At 41.3% G+C, this 25,353-nt stretch overlaps 1 protein-coding gene across 2 annotated transcripts in view; it reads left to right on the top strand.

Annotated features, from left to right (window-relative positions):
* The first annotated feature begins 1,990 nt into the window (after nucleotides 1-1,990).
* Nucleotides 1,991-25,353, top strand: part of LOC118937728 (uncharacterized) — a 29,142-nt gene continuing 5,779 nt past the window's right edge. The window contains exons 1-2 of one of the 2 annotated variants that reach the window (XM_090188973.1): nucleotides 1,991-2,212; nucleotides 19,425-19,501. In XM_090188973.1, the coding sequence (XP_090045099.1) occupies nucleotides 2,128-2,212; nucleotides 19,425-19,501 (162 nt within the window). In that variant the 5' untranslated portion in view covers nucleotides 1,991-2,127. Of the gene's footprint in view, nucleotides 2,213-8,896; nucleotides 9,058-19,424; nucleotides 19,502-25,353 lie in introns of those variants that run through there. The other variant, XM_036938316.2, reaches the window with a different exon arrangement.

The following is a 25,353-nucleotide window of genomic DNA, read 5'->3' as shown; positions in this document are numbered from 1 at the left end:
TGGCAGACTGCTGTAGTCACTAGAATGAATAACATCTCTGGCAGACTGCTGTAGTCACTAGAATGAATAACATCTCTGGCAGACTGCTGTAGTCACTAGAATGAATAAACCCTCTGGCAGACTGCTGTAGTCACTAGAATGAATAACATCTCTGGCAGACTGCTGTAGTCACTAGAATGAATAACATCTGGCAGACTGCTGTAGTCACTAGATTGAATAACATATCTGGCAGACTGCTGTAGTCACTAGAATGAATAACATCTCTGGCAGGCTGCTGTAGTCACTAGAATGAATAACATCTCTGGCAGACTGCTGTAGTCACTAGAATGAATAAACCCTCTGGCAGACTGCTGTAGTCACTAGAATGAATAACATATCTGGCCGACTGCTGTAGTCACTAGAATGAATAACATCTGGCAGACTGCTGTAGTCACTAGAATGAATAACATCTCTGGCAGGCTGCTGTAGTCACTAGAATGAATAACATCTCTGGCAGGCTGCTGTAGTCACTAGAATGAATAACATATCTGGCAGACTGCTGTAGTCACTAGAATGAATAACATCTCTGGCAGGCTGCTGTAGTCACTAGAATTAATAACATCTCTGGCAGGCTGCTGTAGTCACTAGAATGAATAACATCTGGCAGACTGCTGTAGTCACTAGAATGAATAACATCTCTGGCAGACTGCTGTAGTCACTAGAATGAATAACATCTCTGGCAGACTGCTGTAGTCACTAGAATGAATAACATCTGGCAGACTGCTGTAGTCACTAGAATGAATAACATCTCTGGTTTACCTTCATTCATGGTTCGCTGCTTATTCATTAACATGAGTAACTTCACATATCCACGTTTGCATAAGCATTTCCAGGTCTTTAGAATAAGTCTATTGAACCATAACGCTGAGGAGCAGATGATGCTGAGGACAATGCATGTATTAACAGTGGAGGGAGGAGGATATATGGTAGGCTGGCAGACAGTGTGACAGACAGTCAGACACCCTGGGGCATGACATGAGGAGATTCTTAGACACACACACCCGCACACACACACACACACACACACACACACACACACACACACACACACACACACACACACACACACACACACACACACACACACACACACACACACACACACACACACACACACACACACACACACACACACACACACACACACACACACACACACACACACACACACACACACACACACACACACACACACACACACACACACCATAATTTTGGTGGTTAAAGCCTGTATGCAAGAGGCGTGTGAACTAAAAGACAGTGGAAGTCTGCATTAACACCCAGTCAGAGCTTTCTTGTTTCCCATGTCAAAATGAATAATGCTATTGTCTACTACGTCTTAAGCCCAGAGTCTCCACTGAATCAGTATTTAAAGCTTTAAGGCATCTATCCCTCCTATTCCTCTCTCTCTCTCTCTTACCCCTCTCTCTCTCTCTTACCCCTTTCTCTCTCTCTCTCTCTCTCTCTCTCTCTCTCTCTTACCCCTCTCTCTCTCCCTCTCTTACCCCTCTCTCTCTCCCTTACCCCTCTCTCTCTCTCTCTCTCTCTCTCTTACCCCTCTCTCTCTCTCTCTCTCTCTCTCTCTCTTACCCCTCTCTCTCTCTCTCTCTCTCTTACCCCTCTCTCTCTCTCTCTCTCTCTCTTACCCCTCTCTCTCTCTCTCTCACCTCTCTCCCCCCTGCTCTCTCTCTCCCCTCTCTCTCTCTCTCTCTCTCTCTCTCTCTCTCTTTCTTTAGGATTCTTATAATGTTATTGAGGGGGAAGCAGGACCTCCAATCAGAGCAAAGAAAAAGGAAGAGACCAATCCCAGGGCAGACAGAGGGATGAAGGGAAGGTATGGCTGGAGAGCGTTAGTCTAACCCTCCTCTCCTCCTTCTCCCCCCACCCCCTCATATTTCTCTTCTGGGTGGTACAACCTGGTAGATTACAAAACACCCCTCCCATGTGCCTCACTGCTCTCTGTACCAGGCTGGAGAGAGTGATCTGATTCTTCTGAAGCGCATGTCAGAGAGGAGGAGGAGGAGGGAGGGAATGAACCAGGAAGAGAGAGAGAGAGATAGAGAGAAGGCAGCCTCCGGTTGACAGTCCATGGAGGTCTGCAGGATCTCCAGGACCAGGAACCATCCCTGGCTGCTGCGCCTGGTGTGTGTTCCGCCTGCTGCTATCACAAGGGGTAAGTCTGAAGGGTGCTCACACACTCTGTCACATACTCTGTCTATATTTGTCTGTTCATTGTCCTGCTTCCCTCAGCTGCCGTAACTACCTAGCCTCAAACATACATACATACATACATACACTCTGTGGTTTATTGCTGAGCTTGACTCACTCACAACACCTAACATGTCTTGTTTTAAACAAGGTAACAGATACACCTGGATCATTTCAAATGGACAGACCTGAGAAGAGACCGTAAAACAGGCACTCCTTTTGATTAGTTTGGCATCACCTGAGGGTCAAAGTTGGACCTTCGTCTTCTTAAGTTCTTCAGTCTCTTCCTTCCTTTGTCTTTGTTTCCACAGCTCGGTAGAACACAGAGCACCTCTTTCTTTTTGGAAAGATAGGAAGGAGCATCGCTAAGAACGAAACACGGCACTGATAGAGAGAGGCGCTTTTGCTGCATGTAATCAGTTTCATACAGTGTCTGACATGTTGTCATGGAATCCTTAGTTCAAATCCCCTGGAGACAAAGAGCTGCTTGAAGAGCCCAGAGCAAAGAGGGACGCCTGTGTGTTTCATTTACATCCTGTAATGGGATCAATGCTGAGAGACACACAGTCGCTGGTACACAATCAGCCTTTCACATCACACCAGCCTCCACACAGACACCTCACTCTGAAGTATCCGCCCATTTAGCTGCCCTGCCCAAAACCACCAAGTCATTTTTCTCCGAGGCATGCAGGCACAGCCCCATGTATGGTGGGCCAGTGGGTTTTTATGTTTCTCCAGCGAAGACCAGAGAGAAAGAGAGGGGGGGGGGGGGGTAGAGAGAGAGAGGATACAGTGTTGTGGAGGGATTGGTTGGTTGGTTAACCCTGTAGATTCAGGAGCCAGAGCGTGCTGCATTAGATGGAGTGGAAGGACATTTCGGTAGCGGGAGGACGAGTCACCCCTAACATGTCCCTATTAGAGGCGCTCCTGTGTCTGTGTGGCTCAATTGATAGAGAATGGCACTTACAATGCCAGGATCATGGGTTAAATTCCTACTGGAGACATACAAAAATGTATGCACGCCATACATGACTGTAATCTACTTTGGATAAAAGCATCAGCCATATTGGACTGGTGTGACCGGTCCTGGCCAGTGTGACTATGGCAGCCATGTTACAGAGTTGATGGGCCTTGACAGCTGACTGCTGGTGACTCCAGTGATAGACATTCATGGTGGAGAGGGGATGTGATGGAGAGGGGATGTAATGGAGAGGGGATGGGGTGGAGAGGGGATGTGATGGAGAGGGGATGTGATGGAGAGGGGATGTGGTGGGGATGTGGTGGAGAGGGGATGTGATGGAGAGGGGATGTGATGGAGAGGGGATGTGGTGGAGAGGGGATGTGGTGGAAAGGGGATGTGATGGAGAGGGGATGTGATGGAGAGGGGATGTGGTGGTGGAGATGAGGATGAATTGGAGTTGAGGATGTAACTCTAAATTGGATAACTGTGCTATGGCATGAACCTCCCTGTCTCCTGACACTGCTTCTTGTAGGATTTGTCCTCAGCAGATTAATACGTGTGTGTGTGTGTGTGTACTAGTGTTTCTGGATGTCTGTCACAGTCAGAGGGAGATCTCCTTAGATGGCTCAGGAGGAGCAGGTAGATGAGCCGCCATGCAGCCCCGGGAGCCCCACCCCACAGGTTGCCTAGGAGGGGTTGCCTAGGAGGGGTTGTCGGGGAGGGGTGCTATGTGTGACATTTGGAGCTCCTTCCTGTCTCCCTCTCTCTCCGATGTTTTACACACACATCTATTTCTCCCTTCCTTTTCATCTGAGAAAGAGGTTGACTTTCTCAGACGTTTCTCCTGTTTAGCCAGCACCCAGTCCTTTAGTGTTTTATATGAATTGCCCAGAGGGGATGTATGGTGCTATTAGATGTTTTTAGCCCAAATCCATTGGGTCAGTTGAGTTTTCAGGCCCTGAAGCTTTTCCTTTGATGCATTTTGATCAAAGAGGGTGGGAATTTCAATAGATATTAAAACCCACAGTCTACGAAGCATTTAAAAACCTAACATCTGATTTAACAACAAATGACTAGATTATATAGCAACCCCTTACAGCTATAAACAATTACCAATACAAATGTAGACACATGAATCCATATGGGTGTAAGTGTCTGGCTGGGCAATATAAGAGCCTTTATTTAGCTACCCCAAAGTTATTTATTTTTATATAGAGAGACAAATCAATTAAAACCAATATATGGATTACAGAAAATGACGACTCAATTTGATCAATCTGACATTAGAATCATCTGTCATTACATCTGTCATTACTCCCTACAACAAATGATATGATGTCCACGAACAATGTATATGCATACAGGTATGTTTGGCAAAATAATATGACACTTCTGCACTAACGAATACAGCTGGTACTTTTATAGAATGGTATGGATAATGATTCTGTAGAGAGAATGTGTAAGAACTCTTTGACTTGTAGTGTTACTGTGTACCATAGTCCCCTTGGTTCTTCATCCTGCTGTCAGAGGACGTATGCATTGTTCTGACCAGATGGATACATCCTAACAAAACCACATGCCATAGCTTTGTGTTACTAGACGTGTGTATTCTAGACATAACAGTATATCTGAAAAGGGACACTAAGTATTATAAAATAAGAAATTCTTCAAACGTCACATGCAGTTATCACAATTCTGGGATCTTTACTGTAATTGGATGAAATTCAACTGCACTTAAATGCTTTGGCATCCCTCTCATCCACTCAGCCCTGCGCCCTGCAACAGATATCAGCCTCATTCTGGCTATGCAGAGTTTGTCCTTGTAATGCATTTATGTGCATAGCACTCAGTCGTGCAGTCTGTGAAGGGCTTGCCGCTATATGCTGGATAATCCTTGGGTGTGGTGACATTGCTCACGTTGTCCTGAGGACATGGGACAGTAGATTTACCACACAAATAGCCAGTGACATAACACATTGTACGTGTACTATAATACATGATCAAGTATTATAGGTGTGTACTTCATAGGAAGTGGTATCACTGTAGCCGTAGCCTTTTCCATACTCTAGCAGGCCTGTCTGGGTACTGTCATGGTTTGGCCATTCATTCACCAGGGAAATACAGCGTTTCTCAAATGCTCTTCCTTTTCCTCACAATTTCTGTCTTGTTCATATGAGCTCATATATATATAGTTAGACTGTCTTGTTCATATGAGCTCATATATATATATAGTTAGACTGTCTTGTACACATTCCATATAGGATTTGATTTACATAAAAAAAAAAAAAAATATATATATATATATATATATATATATATATGAAATGTTTTGCACAAATTATTATTTTATTTTTTAAACTCTGATATCCAATTGCTGGTGCAGATAGAACAATCTACATTGAAATGAGGAAGTAGACCAGGAGGTTAACTAGACCTATTGCATAGTTGTGAATATTTTTTAAATAATAATGTAGGCATCCGTGTTACACTTCATTCCACTGCTAGGGATATTTCACTAACCCACGGTAATAACCAACCATATCCACTAATTATAGTTATCAGAATACAGCCTATACACTCTGTATTATATACACTCTGTATTATAAACACTCTGTGTTATATACACTCTGTATTATATACACTCTGTATTATATACACACTGTATTATATACACTCTGTATTATATACACACTGTATTATATACACTCTGTATTATATACACTCTGTATTATATACACTCTGTATTATAAACACTCTGTGTTATATACACTCTGTATTATATACACTCTGTATTATATACACACTGTATTATATACACTCTGTATTATAAACACTGTATTATATACACACTGTATTATATACACTCTGTGTTATATACACTCTGTATTATATACACTCTGTATTATATACACTCTGTATTATATACACTGTATTATATACACTCTGTATTATATACACTCTGTATTATATACACTCTGTATTATAAACACACTGTATTATATACACTCTGTATTATATACACTGTGTATTATATACACTCTGTATTATATACACTCTGTATTATATACACTGTATTATATACACTCTGTATTATATACACTGTATTATATACACTCTGTATTATATACACTCTGTATTATATACACTCTGTATTATATACACTGTATTATATACACTCTGTATTATATACACTGTATTATATACACTGTGTATTATATACACTCTGTATTATATACACTCTGTATTATATACACTGTATTATATACACTCTGTATTATATACACTGTATTATATACACTCTGTATTATATACACTCTGTATTATATACACTCTGTATTATATACACTGTATTATATACACTCTGTATTATATACACTCTGTATTATATACACTGTATTATATACACTCTGTATTATATACACTCTGTATTATATACACTCTGTATTATATACACTGTATTATATACACTCTGTATTATATACACTCTGTATTATATACACTCTGTATTATAAACACACTGTATTATATACACTCTGTATTATATACACTGTGTATTATATACACTCTGTATTATATACACTCTGTATTATATACACTCTGTATTATATACACTCTGTATTATATACACTGTATTATATACACTCTGTATTATATACACTGTGTATTATATACACTCTGTATTATATACACTCTGTATTATATACACTGTATTATATACACTCTGTATTATATACACTCTGTATTATATACACTGTATTATATACACTCTGTATTATATACACTCTGTGTTATATACACTCTGTATTATAAACACTGTATTATATATACACTGTATTATATACACTCTGTATTATATACACTCTGTATTATATACACTCTGTATTATAAACACTGTATTATATACACTCTGTATTATAAACACTGTATTATATACACTCTGTATTATAAACACTGTATTATATACACTCTGTATTATAAACACTGTATTATATACACTCTGTATTATATACACTCTGTATTATATTATACTCCATGGCAAGGGATTATAAAACCCTATTTCTTTAGACATGGTAATACACTGAACCTTGAATACCAGCCCGTCCAACGTACACGCAGAAGAATGCAACAGAGATGGTTGTAAGATGTGTTAGTGAGGAACCAGTGTGAGGGGCGTATGGTATGTTATGGTGGGGGTTCAAATCCTTTGTTCTCTCAGAGGGCATGTGGAACAAAGGCAGTTGGGAACTAATGAATTAGATTTTTAATGAGAGAGTTTACAACACCATTTATTTTGTCATTGCCTTTCAGAAATGTCATGAACTAAAACACACACATGTTGTAAAATAGTGTATATTGAAAATGGAGAAATGACTCCTCAGAAAATAGTTGGTACTAAATCCCACGGCGTACATTTTACTAGTAGATTAGAGACAGAATGACATAGATATGATTGTTTATGTCTGTTTAGTAGTACCATCATCCTCCAATAATAACATATAGAGAGAGAGACATATCAAACATGTTCAGTAACTGGGTTCTAATGGGTCCATTAATTATATGGTACAAATATAACATACAGTATGCAACACATATTTATGTTTACAAAATCATACAGAGTGAAATTAGTCATTAAAAAAGTATGTTAATTATCTATAGGAGAATTCACATGTGACATTTAACAAAAAAATATCCTTATAATCTTTCCAGCATAGCAATGTACAACATCAGCGTTACTATACTGTGTGTGTGTGTGTGTGTGTGTGTGTGCGGGTTTGTGCATCTTCCATCTGTACAATTCATCCCTCTACATTGCTCACTGTTAGAACATTTAGATGGATGGAAATGTAATGAAATAAAAATGATTTTGATTGAGTACTGAAATCTGCAGCAACAATTAAAACCACAAAAGGAAAATCAGTCGGTGGAGAAATATGGATGTATTTGTTAAGTAGTAGTCTGCCTTGCTGCCCCTGCTAGCTGCTTAGAGATGTATCCCCAATCTGAATGGTCTGGGTGAAAAGACTGCGTCCCAAATGACACCCTATTTAGTCCGGCCGGCCCAGCTGTGTGGAGTCAGTGGACGGGGTGAAATCCCTCCAGTCAGCAGAACGTGGTGGTGCCCAGGCTTGCCCTTCCACGTCTCCCTCTTCTCTCCTCCATGTTAAAACAGCGACGCTCCTATTCCATATAATGGAAGCATTAACGTGTTTATAATGCAGCTGGGGTAAGTATCTGGAGTCGTGTGCTCCCCTAGGGACTGGTAAAACAGATGTGGGCTATATCCTCTCTGCTGCCTTCTGATGGCTGTCGCCCAGGACTGGGGGACTGGGGGCCCGGGGGGGCTGGGGTCGGGAAGGTTCCTGTTTGTTTTCGCTAGTAGCTAGCCCTCTGGTGAAACAGAAATACACACTTGTACAGTAGTAATACACACACTCACTCCATGCATGCACACACATACACATAACATGCACGCAAAAATACACACACACACGCATGCATACGTGCAAACACACACACACATTGACATACTATATACTTACAAGCGCACTCACTCTCACACACATCGCATGATCATATGGGAGAGAGAGAGAGAGAGAGAGAGACTGTATGCACAGGGTGGGATTCCGAGCGGTGATGGAGGGGGGGATGGTGCTGGGGGTAGACTGTTACTCCAGCATATTTCCATCCATCCAGAGAGAGAAAGAAAGAGAGAAGCAGAGGGAGACAGAGAGAGACAGAGAGAGAGAGAGAGCCAGAGCAAGCTGTGTGTGTGGGAGAACAATGATGGGTTCTCTCTCGTCTGCCTGTTCATATAGTGTGTGTCTACTCTCATGTTCTGGTAAAGGAAGGTAAGACCCTTTTATCTCTCTTTGTACTGGCTGTGGCTGATACGCACGGGGTTGTCGTTCTTAGTGTCGACTGTTTATCCATCTTCTCCTTTATGGAAATATTATATTTCATTGTTCTAATATTAATGTATTTTAATGTGATATTATTCAGTAATTATGAGGTAATTATTTTTGTGAACAAATACTGTCTTTATGTCTGAAGAGAAAAATCCACAGACATTTAAAAATGTTTTTGATTGGGCAATATCAATTATATGATTCATAAGATCTCAAGACTCGTCCAGAAGATATGTATTATTTTTGTTACGAGTTGATTCTCTCAGCCTTTTGTGACAACCTGTCTGGCAGGGAGTCACATAGTCCAGTGAGCCATATGAGTTCATTATCTGCCGTCAAGTTATTCCATCAATGACTTTTGCAATTTGTCATATGTCAATTTGACATGCATATGGGCGGTGAGGGCTTCAACACATGTTCAAAGAGGCATACCCTCAGTCCCAATTTGTTGAAGCATTTTAGAACAGAGTCCCCAAAGGAACCTCCACTCTTCATTGTCTTCCCACGCTTCCATAGCCCACATGTGTAGTTAGTCAAATATACACCAGCACATTTCCATATCAAAGGTGCTGAGGCACCAATGGAGCTATTACTGACCATATATTCTCCATAATAATTATTGTGCAGGCTAATAGTAGCTGCTGGCAGTGGGTTGGGTGACATCTAAAGGGACAGAACAGAGGAGATGGTATGACAGAGTATGACAGAGTCAACGTGGAGTCATTTTCACATGCTTCACTGGTCTGTGCAGACAGACACCTCACCTCGGCAGGGACAGGAAGAGTGACGAGTCTTTGGTTGACGTATACAGATGTAGGATCTTCATTTGAGACAGTTTGCTACAGCAGGAAAATAATCCTGCAGCAATAGAAAATGTTCATTATTATGTGGATTATAATGAATGGACATTTTTGTAGGGGTTGACACATTTTTCGTCAGGGAAAATTAAGTCTGAAATGTCAACGTTGAAATTACAAACTTCAGAAGTCTTTTTAAAACACACTACAAGTTTTAAATGTCCTGCACTGCAGAAAAGTTATCCTGCAACAGGGTGATCACATTAAGATCCTACATCTGTACACCAGTATTTCTCAAGTTATTTTTTACCACGAACCAGCATACTCTGGTCCCTCTTGTGTCAGGTACTGATAAACTGTGATTTTTCCTCCTTGACTAAATCAGGGATCAGCCAGCAACATCCCGTGGACTGGCACCGGCCCGTGGACCGGAGGTTGAGAAACACTGCTATACAGTATATTACCATTTGGCTCAGACTTGTGGCCGTATGTATCAAGTGTCTTAGAGTAGACGTACTGATCTAAGAGTATGTCCCTCCTGTCCATCTAATCTTATTCATTGTGATTTAAAAGGTAACACTGATCTTAAATCAGAACTCCTCTGAGACGCTTGATATACGGTCCCTGCTATCTACAATCTAGAACACACTCTTAGGAAAAAAGGTAATATCTACAACCTAAAAGCGTTCTTCGGCTGTCCCCGTAGAATAACCCTTTTTGGTTCCAGGTAGAACCCTTTTCACAAAGGGCTGTACATGGAACCCAAAAGGGTTCTTCCTGGAACCAAAAAGGGTTCTCCTATGGGGAAAGCCGAAGAATCCTTTTGGAAGCCTTTTTTCTAAGAGCGTACCTCACGCTGTTTCTTACAGCAGGATAGGAAGCCTTTCATCACGATCCATATCTGCTTCGTTAATCCCAGGTAGTTAACCCCAGGTAGTTACCCCCAGGTAGTTACCCCCAGGTAGTTAACCCCAGGTAGTTAACCCCAGGTAGTTACTCCCAGGTAGTTAACCCCAGGTAGTTACCCCCAGGTAGTTAACCCCAGGTAGTTAACCCCAGGTAGTTAACCCCAGGTAGTTACCCCCAGGTAGTTAACCCCAGGTAGTTAACCCCAGGTAGTTACCCCCAGGTAGTTACCCCCAGGTAGTTAACCCCAGGTAGTTAACCCCAGGTAGTTAACCCCAGGTAGTTATCCCCAGGTAGTTAACCCCAGGTGGTTAACCCCAGGTAGTTAACTCCAGGTTTTCTGTCTGTGCCAGGTGGAGGTCAAGATCTCATTTGATTCTGCAACAATCCTATCCTATAAATGTGAGATTTAACCTATATACTGACTGAGCCTTAGTACGCATCCCAAATGGTGCCCTATTCCATATATACTACATAGAGCTCTGGTCAAAAGTAGTGCACTACAGTGCCTTCGGAAAGTATTCAGACCCCTTGACTTTTTCCACATTTTGTTACATTACAGCCTTATTCTAAAATTGATTAAATTGTTTTTTCCCCCTCATCAATCTACACACAATACCCCATAATGACAAAGCAAAAATAGTTTTAAAAAAATGCTTGTAAATTGTTAAAAATAAAAAATGGAAATATTACATTTAAATAAGTATTCACACCCTTTACTCAGTACTTTGTTGAAGCACCTTTGGCAGCGATTACAGCCTCAAGTCTTCTTGGGTATGACACTACAAGCTTGGCACACCTGTATTTGGGGAGTTTCTTTTATTCTTCTCTGCAGATCCTCTCAAGCTCTGTCAGGTAGGATGGGGAGTGTTGCTGCACAGCTATTTTCAGGTCTCACCAGAGATGTGCGATCAGGTTTAAGTCCGGGCTCTGGATGGGCCCCTCAAGGACATTCAGAGACTTGTTCCGATGCCACTCCTGCGTTGTCTTGGCTGTGTGCTTAGGGTCTGTCACGCCCTGACCTTAGTTCCTTTTTTATGTCTCTATTTTGGTTTGGTCGGGGCGTGAGTTGGGGTGGGTATTCTATGTTGTTTTTCTATGTTTTCTTTTCTATGTGTTTGGCCTGGTATGGTTCCCAATCAGAGGCAGCTGTCTATCGTTGTCTCTGATTGAGAACCATACTAGCCTTTTCCCACCTGGTGTTTGTGGGTAGTTGTTTCCTGTTTTGTGTTTTCACCTTTCAGGACTGTTTCGATTTTCATTTCTTACATTCACTTTGTTATTTTCTATTTTCGTGTTCTGGTATAATAAACAATTATGGACACTTACCACCCTGCGTTTTGGTCCGATCCTTCCTACTCCTCATCCGATGAAGACGCAGATCGTTACAGTGTCGTTGTCCTTTTGGAGGGCGAACCTTCGCCCCAGTCTGAGGTCCTGGGAGCTCTGGAGAAGGTTTTCATTAAGGAACTCTCTGTACTTTGCTCTGTTCGTCTTTGCCTCGATCCTGACTAGTCTCCCAGTCCCTGCCGCTGAAAAACACCTCCACAGCCTGATTCTTCCACCACCGTAGGGATGGTGCAGGGATGGTGCTATGTTTCCTCCAGACGTGACGCTTGGCATTCAGACCAAAGAGTTCAATCTTGGTTACATCAGACCAGAGAATTTTGTTTCTCATGGTCTGAGAGTCTTTAGGTGCCTTTTGGCAAACTCCCAGCGGGCTGTGCTGCAGACATTTTTTGGTACCCTTCCCCAGATCTGATCCTCGACACAATCCTGTCTCTGAGCTCTACAGACGACTCTTTCAATCTCGTGGCTTGGTTTTTGCTCTGACATGCACTGTCAACTGTGAGACCTTATATAGACAGGTGTGTGCCTTTCCAAATCATGTCCAATCAATTGAATTTACCACAGGTGGACTCCAATCGAGTTGTAGAAACATTTCAAGGATGATCAATGGAAACAGGATGCACCTGAGCTCAATTTTGAGTCTAATAGCAAAGGGTCTGAATACTTATGTAAATAAGGTATTTCTGTTTTTAAGTTATTATAAATTTGCTAAAATTTCCTAACATCTGTTTTTCATTATGGGGTATTGTGTATCCATTTTAGAATAAGGCTATAATGTAACAAAATGTGGAAAAAGTCAAGGCGTCTAAATCATTCCCGAAGGCACTGTATGTAGGGAATAGGGTGTGGTTAGAGTGTTGGGCTAGTAACCGAAAGGCTGCAAGTTCAAATCCCCGAGCTGACAAGGTACAAATCTGTCGTTCTGCCCCTGAACAGGCAGTTAACCCACTGTTCCTAGGCCGTCATTGAAAATAAGAATTTGTTCTTAACTGACTTGCCTAGTTAAATAAAGGTAAAATAAAAAAATAAAAAATATCAGACACTGAATATCCGGAAAAGCGTATAGGTTGAGGTCAAATAATTACTAATTTGTCACATACTTGGTAAACAACTAGTGTAGACTACAGTGAAATGCTTACTTACAAGCCCTTCCCAACAATGCAGAGAGAACAATGTAGAAAAATGATAACACAAGGAATAAATACACAAGTAGTGACGTTACCTTGGCTACCTTGGCTATACACGTGGTGGATGTGCAGGGGTACGAGGTCATTGAGGTAGATACAGTATGTACATATGGGTAGGGGTGAAGTCACCGAAAATTGTGGAATTGGGTTGAAAGAAATAATAGTAACTCTAAACACTTCTGAAATTCTTCAAATGTCTTTCTTGGTGTTTAGCTGACAGTTTTGACAACATTGTACAGTACATACGCTGTGGAGTATCAGTGAAGCAGCTTCCTCCTCAGTGACCATGTTAATCTAGAATGGTAGTGCAGCAGCCTCCTCCTCAGTGACCATGTTAATCTAGAATGGTAGTGCAGCAGTCTCCTCCTCAGTGACCATGTTAATCTAGAATGGTAGTGCAGCAGTCTCCTCCTCAGTGACCATGTTAATCTAGAATGGTAGTGCAGCAGTCTCCTCCTCAGTGACCATGTTAATCTAGAATGGTAGTGCAGCAGTCTCCTCCTCGGTGACCATGTTAATCTAGAATGGTAGTGCAGCAGTCTCCTCCTCAGTGACCATGTTAATCTAGAATGGTAGTGCAGCAGTCTCCTCCTCAGTGACCATGTTAATCTAGAATGGTAATGCAGCAGTCTCCTCCTCAGTGACCATGTTAAACTAGAATGGTAATGCAGCAGTTTCCTCCTCAGTGACCATGATAATCTAGAATGGTAGTGCAGCAGTCTCCTCCTCAGTGACCATGTTAATCTAGAATGGTAGTGCAGCAGCCTCCTCCTCAGTGACCATGTTAATCTAGAATGGTAATGCAGCAGTCTCCTCCTCAGTGACCATGTTAATCTAGAATGGTAGTGCAGCAGTTTCCTCCTCAGTGACCATGTTAATCTAGAATGGTAGTGCAGCAGTCTCCTCCTCAGTGACCATGTTAATCTAGAATGGTAATGCAGCAGCCTCCTCCTCAGTGACCATGTTAATCTAGAATGGTAGTGCAGCAGCCTCCTCCTCAGTGACCATGTTAATCTAGAATGGTAGTGCAGCAGTCTCCTCCTCAGTGACCATGTTAATCTAGAATGGTAGTGCAGCAGTCTCCTCCTCGGTGACCATGTTAATCTAGAATGGTAGTGCAGCAGTCTCCTCCTCGGTGACCATGTTAATCTAGAATGGTAGTGCAGCAGTCTCCTCCTCGGTGACCATGTTAATCTAGAATGGTAGTGCAGCAGTCTCCTCCTCAGTGACCATGTTAATCTAGAATGGTAGTGCAGCAGTCTCCTCCTCAGTGACCATGTTAATCTAGAATGGTAATGCAGCAGCCTCCTCCTCAGTGACCATGTTAATCTAGAATGGTAGTGCAGCAGTCTCCTCCTCGGTGACCATGTTAATCTAGAATGGTAGTGCAGAAGTCTCCTCCTCGGTGACCATGTTAATCTAGAATGGTAATGCAGCAGTTTCCTCCTCAGTGACCATGATAATCTAGAATGGTAGTGCAGAAGTCTCCTCCTCGGTGACCATGTTAATCTAGAATGGTAGTGCAGCAGTCTCCTCCTCGGTGACCATGTTAATCTAGAATGGTAGTGCAGCAGTTTCCTCCTCAGTGACCATGTTAATCTAGAATGGTAGTGCAGCAGTCTCCTCCTCGGTGACCATGTTAATCTAGAATGGTAGTGCAGCAGCCTCCTCCTCGGTGACCATGGTAATCTAGAATGGTAGTGCAGCAGCCTCCTCCTCAGTGACCATGTTAAACTAGAATGGTAATGCAGCAGCCTCCTCCTCAGTGACCATGTTAATCTAGAATGGTAGTGCAGCAGTTTCCTCCTCAGTGACCATGTTAATCTAGAATGGTAGTGCAGCAGTTTCCTTCTGGAACAGTAGAACAGTAGTAGTTCATCCTTATCTGACCTCCCACCAGTCCACTTCTCCATGGGAACGGCTCCCACAACATAGTTCCCAGCCCACCTCTCAGCTAACACTGAAGGGGAGGTGGAAGGATACGGAAGGAGACATTAGACCCTACATCCCCCTCTCAGCTAACACTGCAGGGGAGATGGAAGGATACGGAAGGAGAAGTTAGACCCTACGTCCCCTATGGCCTAGAGAGCATGAGCCACCCGCTGAAAGTAACTAAGCAACTGGAGGCTGCAGGGAACTGCGACAGACGTGTCTGCCACATCTGCCATTCTAGGGCTTTCAGATGTAGTTTCCTATTGGAAAATGACTGGGGTTTTAACTCTGAATGGTGCATGGTGTAGTCTATCAATATACACTTTGTGACTCCCCAAGCACCGTCTGTCTAGTACAGGATTGTGTTATAAAATGACTTAAAGGGTGAGTGGTGAACTACTAGGATGTAGAGGAACAAAGCTGCTCTGAGGATAATAAAATACAGCTTACCCTCTCCTGCCTGCTTCAATATGCCGTCTGTGTGATACCGTGAAACCTCGTACAAACACGCTGGAAGTATGAGTAAGACTTCTAAAAGTGAACCCATTGTCATGTTTAAAGGCAAGGTCAGGAGTGGGTCTGCTGCAGAACGGCCTTAGGAGGCGTCTCAAATGGCAACCTATTCCCTACATCATCCGTGGAGCTTTAGTAGTGTACTAAATAGGAAATATGTTCTTCTCTTTGTGATTCAGTAACCTTGGTACTGCAGTCATGTTTGTTTGCTGCCCGAGGACATGCTTGTTTCCGCTGCCACGTATAGATAGGAAATTAAACAAGAAACAATTACCCTGGCTTGTTTTCTCTGTGTACACACACTAACTAAATAAACAGGAGATTGGCTGGGGGACTGAGGCTATAAGAATGTGATGCATTTGACACCTACAGGCCTTGTTCCATATTTTGAGAGGGGTATCTTTTCAATGAGATGACAAGCTTTCTGCAGGAATCTGTCCTAAATGGATTTCACACTCAAGTCCTCTCAACAGGGGATTTGCTGCTGCCGGGCAAGTGAGAAAAACTCTGCCACAAAATGTCAGCGATTTCCATGCCGCCATTTGAGCCGTCTCCTATGTGGTGGGGTGGTACCAGCCAGTTTATTTATATTAGACCTGTTATTTATCACACCATACTAGTATTTAAAGAAACCAAAAGACATTCATGTTTTAGTATGAAGAAAACATTTGGGTTGTGAACCCCAAATCTGTCCTTTTTTTACACCGCTAAATTATTAGCTCTAAATTTAATCCACCCGGCCTTCTGCTTAGCTTCTTCTTACTCCCCTTAGCTTACTTCTTACTCCCCCAGAGAGAGAGAGAGAGAGAGAGAGAGAGAGAGCTTTAATTCCTCGCTGAGGATGGTAGGTATGTTAACGGAAGATAAAAAGTGACATTAATTGAGTGACAGAGCTCGCTATGGGTTTTATCTACAGGAGTTGGTGTGTGGCTGCTTTAGGAAGCTTAAGAAACACACACACTCACATACACATCCCTTTCTCTGTTCTCCTTGCTCATTTTCACCTTATTAAGTGAAGTGTATTCACTATGTAAATCTTGGCAGATAGAAGTCAGATATCGTAACATACAAGATAAGCATCAACCACATTTGCAAGAAACACTTAGTGTAAAAATCTTTTCCGCAAATCCATAGACATGCTCACACCTGACCACTGAAAAGCATACGCCATAGAGGTAGACAAAAAAATATTTTTCTTTTGCACTCATTTCAAATGTTATACTCAAACTACAACGAAGCATGTTTCATATCGAATGTCTTGTAGTTTCCCAGTATTTATCTGACAATGTAAGGAAAAGACATAGCTACAACACATAGCTACTGTGTAAAACCAGACGAACCACCACAGGTGTTCAGTGTCCACACAGCCACATCCTTTCATTAGTGGGGCACACAGAGACAGAAGCCATTTTGACTGGCCCCGGGAGCTTTGTCACGTTTCTATTTCAATCCATGTTTTAGACTGCCCTAATTCTGTATCCTCCTTTAAAAAAGAAAGCTTATTATGTGTGTTCTCTCTGTTGTGTATTTTCAGGTTAGGGTGTTCTATGTAAAATCTTTGTTTGTCCAGCAGCATATGGTTTGAAAGACAATGAGGGAGCGCTGAGAATAGACAGGGATTGAATTTAACTCCAACTGTCATTACTGTCACATTTAATCAGGTGAAGGGAAACAGACACTATTTAGGATTTGTCTAACTGTCATTACATAGGACTCTATAAATAAGTCGCTGCTACTGAGAGTAATGCCTGTTTTGTGTGAATCCATGTCTGGAAAGTTGTGAGAAGCGATAGCTAGCTAGCGGCAAACTATTGGCCCAAAGTGCTTAACCGGAAGTCAGACCCGCCCATATTTCAGTGAATAATGAGGTGAATACAGTTTGTGAATTGTGTCTATAATTCCTTCAATACACCTTGTTTATCTTTCCTTATTGAATCCAAGTTCAACAATTAATATTTATCTAATACCTGTACTTTATATGTGATACATTGTATTGTACATATGTAGCAATTCCCTATCTGATTATTAACTTGTTATTAACATAATCTAGTAGAAAGGGGGAAATGACAGTAGAAAGGGGAGAATGAACCTCCCTTGTAAATTTGTAAAACATTTAAAATGATAAAACATATTACTCCTTGGGGGAATTGAGCCATGTTGACTATACTATACTATACTATACTATACTATGCTATGCTATACTATACTATACTATACTATACTATACTATGCTATGCTATGCTATATTATACTATACTATACTATACTATACCATACCATACCATACTATACTATACTATGCTATGCTATGCTATATTATACTATACTATACTATACCATACCATACCATACCATACTATACTATACTATGCTATGCTATGCTATATTATACTATACTATACTATACTATACTATACCATACCATACTATACTATACTATACTATACTATGCTATGCTATGCTATACTATACTATACTATACTATGCTATACTATACTATACTATACTATACTATACTATACTATGCTACAGGGTTTCCCATAATACCCTGTCCTGGAGCCCTCCCTGGGGATGCACATTTAGTTTCCCCCTAGCACTACACAGCTGATTCAAATAATCCAAGCTGATGAGTTTGTTATTTGAATCAGCTGTGTAATGCCTGGGCAAAAACCAAAATGTGCACCCAAGGGGGCCCCAGTACCCAGTTTGGAAAACCATGCTATACTACACTACACTATACTAAACTATATCACACTATGCTACACTATACTAAACTATGTCACACTATGCCCCATCCATACTATACCACACTATACTATGCCACACTATACCACACTATACTATACTACACTGTACTGCACAATACTATACTATACTCGATATACTACTATACTATACTATATGTCCTATGGACCTACTGAACCACAGCGTCGATCATCTACTACACATTAATGAGAGTGAAATCATTCAAACTCCATTTTGTTAGCTTTCATTCTTTAATCAATGAGTCAACTAATAAACAATCACGCCCCAACAAGCCTGGACTAGATTGGTCCAAGCAGTAGCAGCAGCAGAGGACTATTTCACCCCAATCAATGGCCATAATCATAGGACTTACGTCTGATAGAGAGTAGTCTGTGAACGCATGATTAATGACCCTATTATCAGCCAGGCAGCGTAGAGTGCCTGCCTGCCTGCCTGGCTGCCTGCCTTCCTGCCTGCTTGCCTTCCTGCCTGCTTGCCTTCCTGCCTGCCTGCCTGGGAGAGGAGAGGCATTGAGAGTCCTCACTGTGTCCTCACCTCCCTCCACTGTCTATAAAGAGAGGAAGGGTAGACTGCTGCTTTAGAACAATGCTACTAGATATGTTAGATCAGTATTGACTGTTTTGTAGGTCTCAGTTTTATTGATACTGATACATAAGATGTTGAGTACAATTAATATATTCAGGTTTCAGGTTTCTGTCCGTCCGTCCGTCTGTCCGTCCGTCCGTCCGTGTACTTGTACATGAGTGCATGTGTGTTTGTTAAATGGTTCTATGTACTGTATATCACAGTGATGCCTTCACACAACAGAAACGAGGTGTTTATGCACATGACAAAAATATCTGTCTTCTTCTTTTTACAGGCTGCAGGGCTTTCATCACCACTGAATGGTGTGCTGTCCTGATGTCTCTCTCAAAGCCAGGAGGACTGACGCCAGAGGTTTGTCATCTTTCTAACATCTCTGCTGTTCTCACTATAGAATTATATGTCTATGGCCATTAGGGATCTGTATGAATTTGCATTAAAAGTGAGGTGACTTCTTTCACTACTTATGAGAACAAATGGCAAGTCAATCCTACAGTAAATGACCCTCTATGCCTTCTGCTTCATGAAATGTATGGTAGTAATGTATTGTGTCTATGGGTTTGGAATTTAAGCAAAATGTAGCGGCTAAATAAAAGGATACAGAATAGATCCTTTTTTCACACGAATGTATTCAAAGATATTGTTGCAGGAAGTGTGTATCATCGTTATGAATCTTTCATCACTATAGTAATCATTTCAATTCATGACATGTTGCTATAAAACTTGCTAAAAAGAGCTACTTCATTTCACAGCAAAATATATATATATATATTTTTTAAAGACAAAGCTACTTGAATCCATGTAATGAACCAGATTGATTGCTGCGTACCAGTGAACCAACCCTTTGGTTTTTACTGTGATGTATGTGAGAAGAAGATCAGACGCTACAATCATTTGATGCCAATCAAGTCAGGACCATTTCCCTTCCACTGTTATGTACTGCATTTATTTCAGCCTTTCCTTTTTAAACTGGAGTCGCTTAACACGACTGATGACCGACACAACAACCTATATAAAAAATACCTTGGAAATGAAATATCCTCTCTCCCAAACAACACTGTGCTGGTGAAGTGTACTACAGCTACAACTCAATGGTAGTCAAATTCAAAATACTAAAATGTAGATAGATGTATCCTGTACCATTAAAATGTAGATAGATGTATCCTGTACCATTAAAATGTAGATAGAATGATCCTGTACCATTAAAATGTAGATAGATGTATCCTGTACCATTAAAATGTAGATAGATGTATCCTGTACCATTAAAATGTAGATAGATGTATCCTGTACCATTAAAATGTAGATAGATGTATCCTGTACCATTAAAATGTAGATAGAATGATCCTGTACCATTAAAATGTAGATATAATGATCCTGTACCATTAAAATGTAGATAGAATGATCCTGTACCATTAAAATGTAGATAGAATGATCCTGTACCATTAAAATGTAGATAGAATGATCCTGTACCATTAAAATGTAGATAGAATGATCCTGTACCATTAAAATGTAGATAGATGTATCCTGTACCATTAAAATGTAGATAGAATGATCCTGTACCATTAAAATGTAGATAGATGTATCCTGTACTATTAGCATGTAGATAGATGTATCCTATACCGTTAAAATGTAGATAGATGTATCCTGTACCATTAGCATGTAGATAGATGTATCCTATACCGTTAAAATGTACATAGAATGATCCTCCTGTACCATTAGCATGTAGATAGATGTATCCTGTACCATTAACATGTAGATAGATGTATCCTATACCATTAACATGTAGATAGAATGATCCTGTACCATTAGCATGTAGATAGATGTATCCTATACCATTAACATGTAGATACATGTATCCATTTTGTACTTTTTCCCACAGACAAAGTTCTACTTCTGTCAAAGGGGAGAAACAATATTCAAGATCATATCCTACAGAAACATATTTCATTATAACAACTTCACATCATTATGAGTAGACATTAGTAGGTCTATGTTCAACATCACTATTGTGAGAAGGCTTGACCAGTATAGGGATCAATTACAAGTGGCCAATAATAGACTGCGGATGGGCTTATGAAAATGTCTTTCATCTTCAGCCCCTGCCTCCCTGTCTCTCCACTGTAGCTCGGCGGGTAATGGGGCTGGTCGTGTGTTCATTGTGTGGACTTGTTAGAGTAGAGTAGAAGGGTAGGCCTGCCAATCTGCCCATTCAGCAGCACCACTCTGCATTTCACTCTGCTTAATTCCCTCAGCGGGTTGGCAGCGCTCCTATATTCAAGTTTAACTGGTGAAATAAACCAAACAGCCCTTTATAGCCCTGGGGAAAAAGCATTGTATCATGTCCAGAATCCACATAGATATTTTTAACTAGATCTACCAAAGGCATAATTGGTTATCAAATACAGTTAAACCCTGACATGTGTCTACATGGGACAGTGTATTTTTGTGGAGTTCATACATACACCACATAGTCATTCTTTGATTTTGTGCTGTAGTTATTCTAGATTCATATTGATTTCCCATGATACATAAGTTCTGACTGAAATAGTGAAAAGTGCAATATGCTGTCCAGTTCCATTTATTCCATAGGTACCTGTACGAAATGGGATTTTATGTCATTGTGTTGCACATTCATTTATGTCATTGTGAAAAGTGCCGACCCTTTTATGTAAAACATTGAAGATGTTCAATATAATTGACATGTGTTTATTTATTTGTTTATTTGGATCCCCGTTAGCTTTTGCAGAAGAAGTAGCTACTCTTCCTGGGGTCCACAACGGTAATATTTTGTTATAACGGTCTAATTAGTAGATGTTAATTCCTCTCCCTTGTGTTGTTCTGATACTGTGGCAAATATAACAAGAGCACATCCTCACATTCCCCAATAAGGCAAAGGGCATTATTCTGCTTCATTACAGATCTGATCATGATGATAATGTGACCAAGAAATGACTCTAACTACTTTCACAGTTTCGCCTGAAGGTGGTCGCGTTGGATTCAATTATTTTAGAAGGGAGGAAAAAGGACCTGCTTTTCAGACAGTAGAAGGGTACCAAGTTCCCGTGAAAGGAATTAAGAAATGCAATGCTTTAATGGTATTAGTAATGCATTACCGCCGGCTCTCCATTTTATAAATCACCTCTCAATTTAGGACAGATGCACAGAGAAATATTTAGCACAGCTAGCTGGGGGGAGGAAGAGAGAAGTCACATGTTCATTTACTCTCTCTTGATATCCTGTAATGACATTCATCATTCCTGTTTTAGTCAAGGCACCAGGTATTAACATATACAGTATCTGTCCTCCTAAGGTCAATAGTACAGGCTCTGATCAATGTATTTTACTTGCTGGTTATTTGATAAGGAATTATGGTGTTTTTGAGTTCAGTGCAGACCGTAGCTTTATAGTGGGAATGTGGTGTCTTGTGGGACGCAGACATAACATTTAAGTCACATTCAACCTCCCTGAATACTATTAGCAGTGTGTCCTACTTCAATCATTGGCATGTAGTGACCTAGTGCCTTAGTGTGTCTAGACACACTGTTGACCCCTACTAGCATATGTATATTAACCACATGAACTGGCCTGTCTTCCACTGTTTACCACTACTACCATCTATTAACCACAGGAACTGACCTGTCTTCCACTGTTTACCACTACTACCATCTATTAACCACAGGAACTGGCCTGTCTTCCACTGTTTACCACTACTACCATCTATTAACCACAGGAACTGGCCTGTCTTCCACTGTTTACCACTACTACCATCTATTAACCACAGGAACTGACCTGTCTTCCACTGTTTACCACTACTACCATCTATTAACCACAGGAACTGACCTGTCTTCCACTGTTTACCACTACTACCATCTATTAACCACAGGAACTGACCTGTCTTCCACTGTTTACCACTACTACCATCTATTAACCACAGGAACTGACCTGTCTTCCACTACTACCATCTATTAACCACAGGAACTGACCTGTCTTCCACTGTTTACCACTACTACCATCTATTAACCACAGGAACTGACCTGTCTTCCACTACTACCATCTATTAACCACAGGAACTGGCCTGTCTTCCACTGTTTACCACTACTACCATCTATTAACCACAGGAACTGGCCTGTCTTCCACTGTTTACCACTACTACCATCTATTAACCACAGGAACTGGCCTGTCTTCCACTACTACCATCTATTAACCACAGGAACTGGCCTGTCTTCCACTGTTTACCACTACTACCATCTATTAACCACAGGAACTGGCCTATCTTCCACTAATACCATCTATTAACCACAGGAACTGGCCTGTTACCTCTACTCCTATAAAGCCATGGTGGCTCAAGGGTATGTCTGTCTGTCTGTTATTCTGTCTGTCTGTTATTCTGTCTGTCTGTTATTCTGTCTGCCTGTCTGTCTGTGGAGAACAGCTGTTTCCTTCAGCAATGCTGCAGTGCCACGCCTGCCAAACACTCAATGAAATACCATCACAGTTGAGTAGCAGGCAGCCGTGTACATACATCCAACACCCTCTGCAGCTGTAGCACAAAGAAGGCTCCTTTTACTGTTCAACGCTACTGCCTTGTTGGGATGTTGCCTGGCATGTTACAGATGCCAATGGAGTATATTAGATATGTATAAAATCGGTCCATAATGTTATTGTGTCAGAGAGGAATGAGGGACAGGGGGGGATGGAGGACAGAGCTCCAGAAAGGACTGTCTGTCACTGTTAGCCATGTGTTTTGTGGCAATCTGGGAACCACAATATCATCAGAAGTGTGTGTGTCCCACAGAGAAACTCATGAATCCATGCAGAAAGATCCAGACCAGTGGCTCGATCATCACACACACTTCTCATTATAGATGAATGAGCAGACTGCCTTCTCTGTTCTCACTATAGATGAATGAGCAGACTGCCTTCTCTGTTCTCACTATAGATGAATGAGCAGACTGCCTTCTCTGTTCTCACTATAGATGAATGAGCAGACTGCCTTCTCTGTTCTCACTATAGATGAATGAGCATACTGCCTTCTCTGTTCTACCTATAGATGAATGAGCAGACTGCCTTCTCTGTTCTCCCTATAGATTAATGAGCAGACTGCCTTCTCTGTTCTCCCTATAGATTAATGAGCAGACTGCCTTCTCTGTTCTCCCTATAGATTAATGAGCAGACTGCCTTCTCTGTTCTTCCTATAGATTAATGAGCAGACTGCCTTCTCTGTTCTCCCTATAGATTAATGAGCATACTGCCTTCTCTGTTCTCCCTATAGATTAATGAGCATACTGCCTTCTCTGTTCTCCCTATAGTTTAATGAGCGGACTGCCTTCTCTGTTCTCCCTATAGATTAATGAGCAGACTGCCTTCTATGTTCTCCCTATAGCTTAATGAGCAGACTGCCTTCTCTGTTCTCCCTATAGCTTAATGAGCAGACTGCCTTTCACCGATGGACAGGAACCTCCTGTAAACACTCTCATTACATCTCCTTCCTTCTTCTCTCTCTCTCTCTCTCTCTCTCTCTCTCTCTCTCTCTTTCTCTCTCTCTCATTTAACTTCCTTTTCAGTTTAGGAGTGAAGCATGAAAGCAAATGTTCATCTCTCCGATGTCGAGTTGAGGAAGGAAAGAAATACTCTCATACTGAAATAGTGTTGTTTTAAGGTCGGCTTAAAGGAAGGTTGCCGTATATACAGTAAGGGATATGTCAATCAGTCCATTGTGCATGATTGACAGGCTGTGGGAAGGTTGCTGTAGTGGTGTATATAAGGGATATGTCAATCAGTCCATTGTGCAGGATTGACAGGCTGTGGGAAGGTTGCTGTAGTGGTGTATATAAGGGATATGTCAATCAGTCCATTGTGCAGGATTGACAGGCTGTGGGAAGGTTGCTGTAGTGGTGTATATAAGGGATATGTCAATCAGTCCATTGTGCAGGATTGACAGGCTGTGGGAAGGCTGATGAGATGATGCCTTTCTGTCACCTGGGCTGTTCCTGACAGCTGCTGCATCCACGATAAGACCTGTCTGTCTGTCAGTCTGTCTGTCCGTCTTCTCAGAAATTGCATTCGATATTTCCCCTTCCGTCTAGCATGCCAAAGCAAGTTTCTGTTTAATTTGTTTGGGCTTTTTCTCTTAGTATTTGGAAATGAAAATGCATAGGAAAGGGAAAGCCATTTCAGATTGATTAGGATGATGCATTTCCCATAAT

This window comes from Oncorhynchus mykiss, chromosome 2 (genome assembly GCF_057628025.1).
Source record: "Oncorhynchus mykiss isolate SJ-2025 chromosome 2, ASM5762802v1, whole genome shotgun sequence".
NCBI classification, from domain to species: domain Eukaryota; kingdom Metazoa; phylum Chordata; class Actinopteri; order Salmoniformes; family Salmonidae; genus Oncorhynchus; species Oncorhynchus mykiss.
The sequence above is the reverse complement of the archived record's forward strand: the minus strand, read 5'-3'. Positions and strand labels throughout refer to the sequence as shown.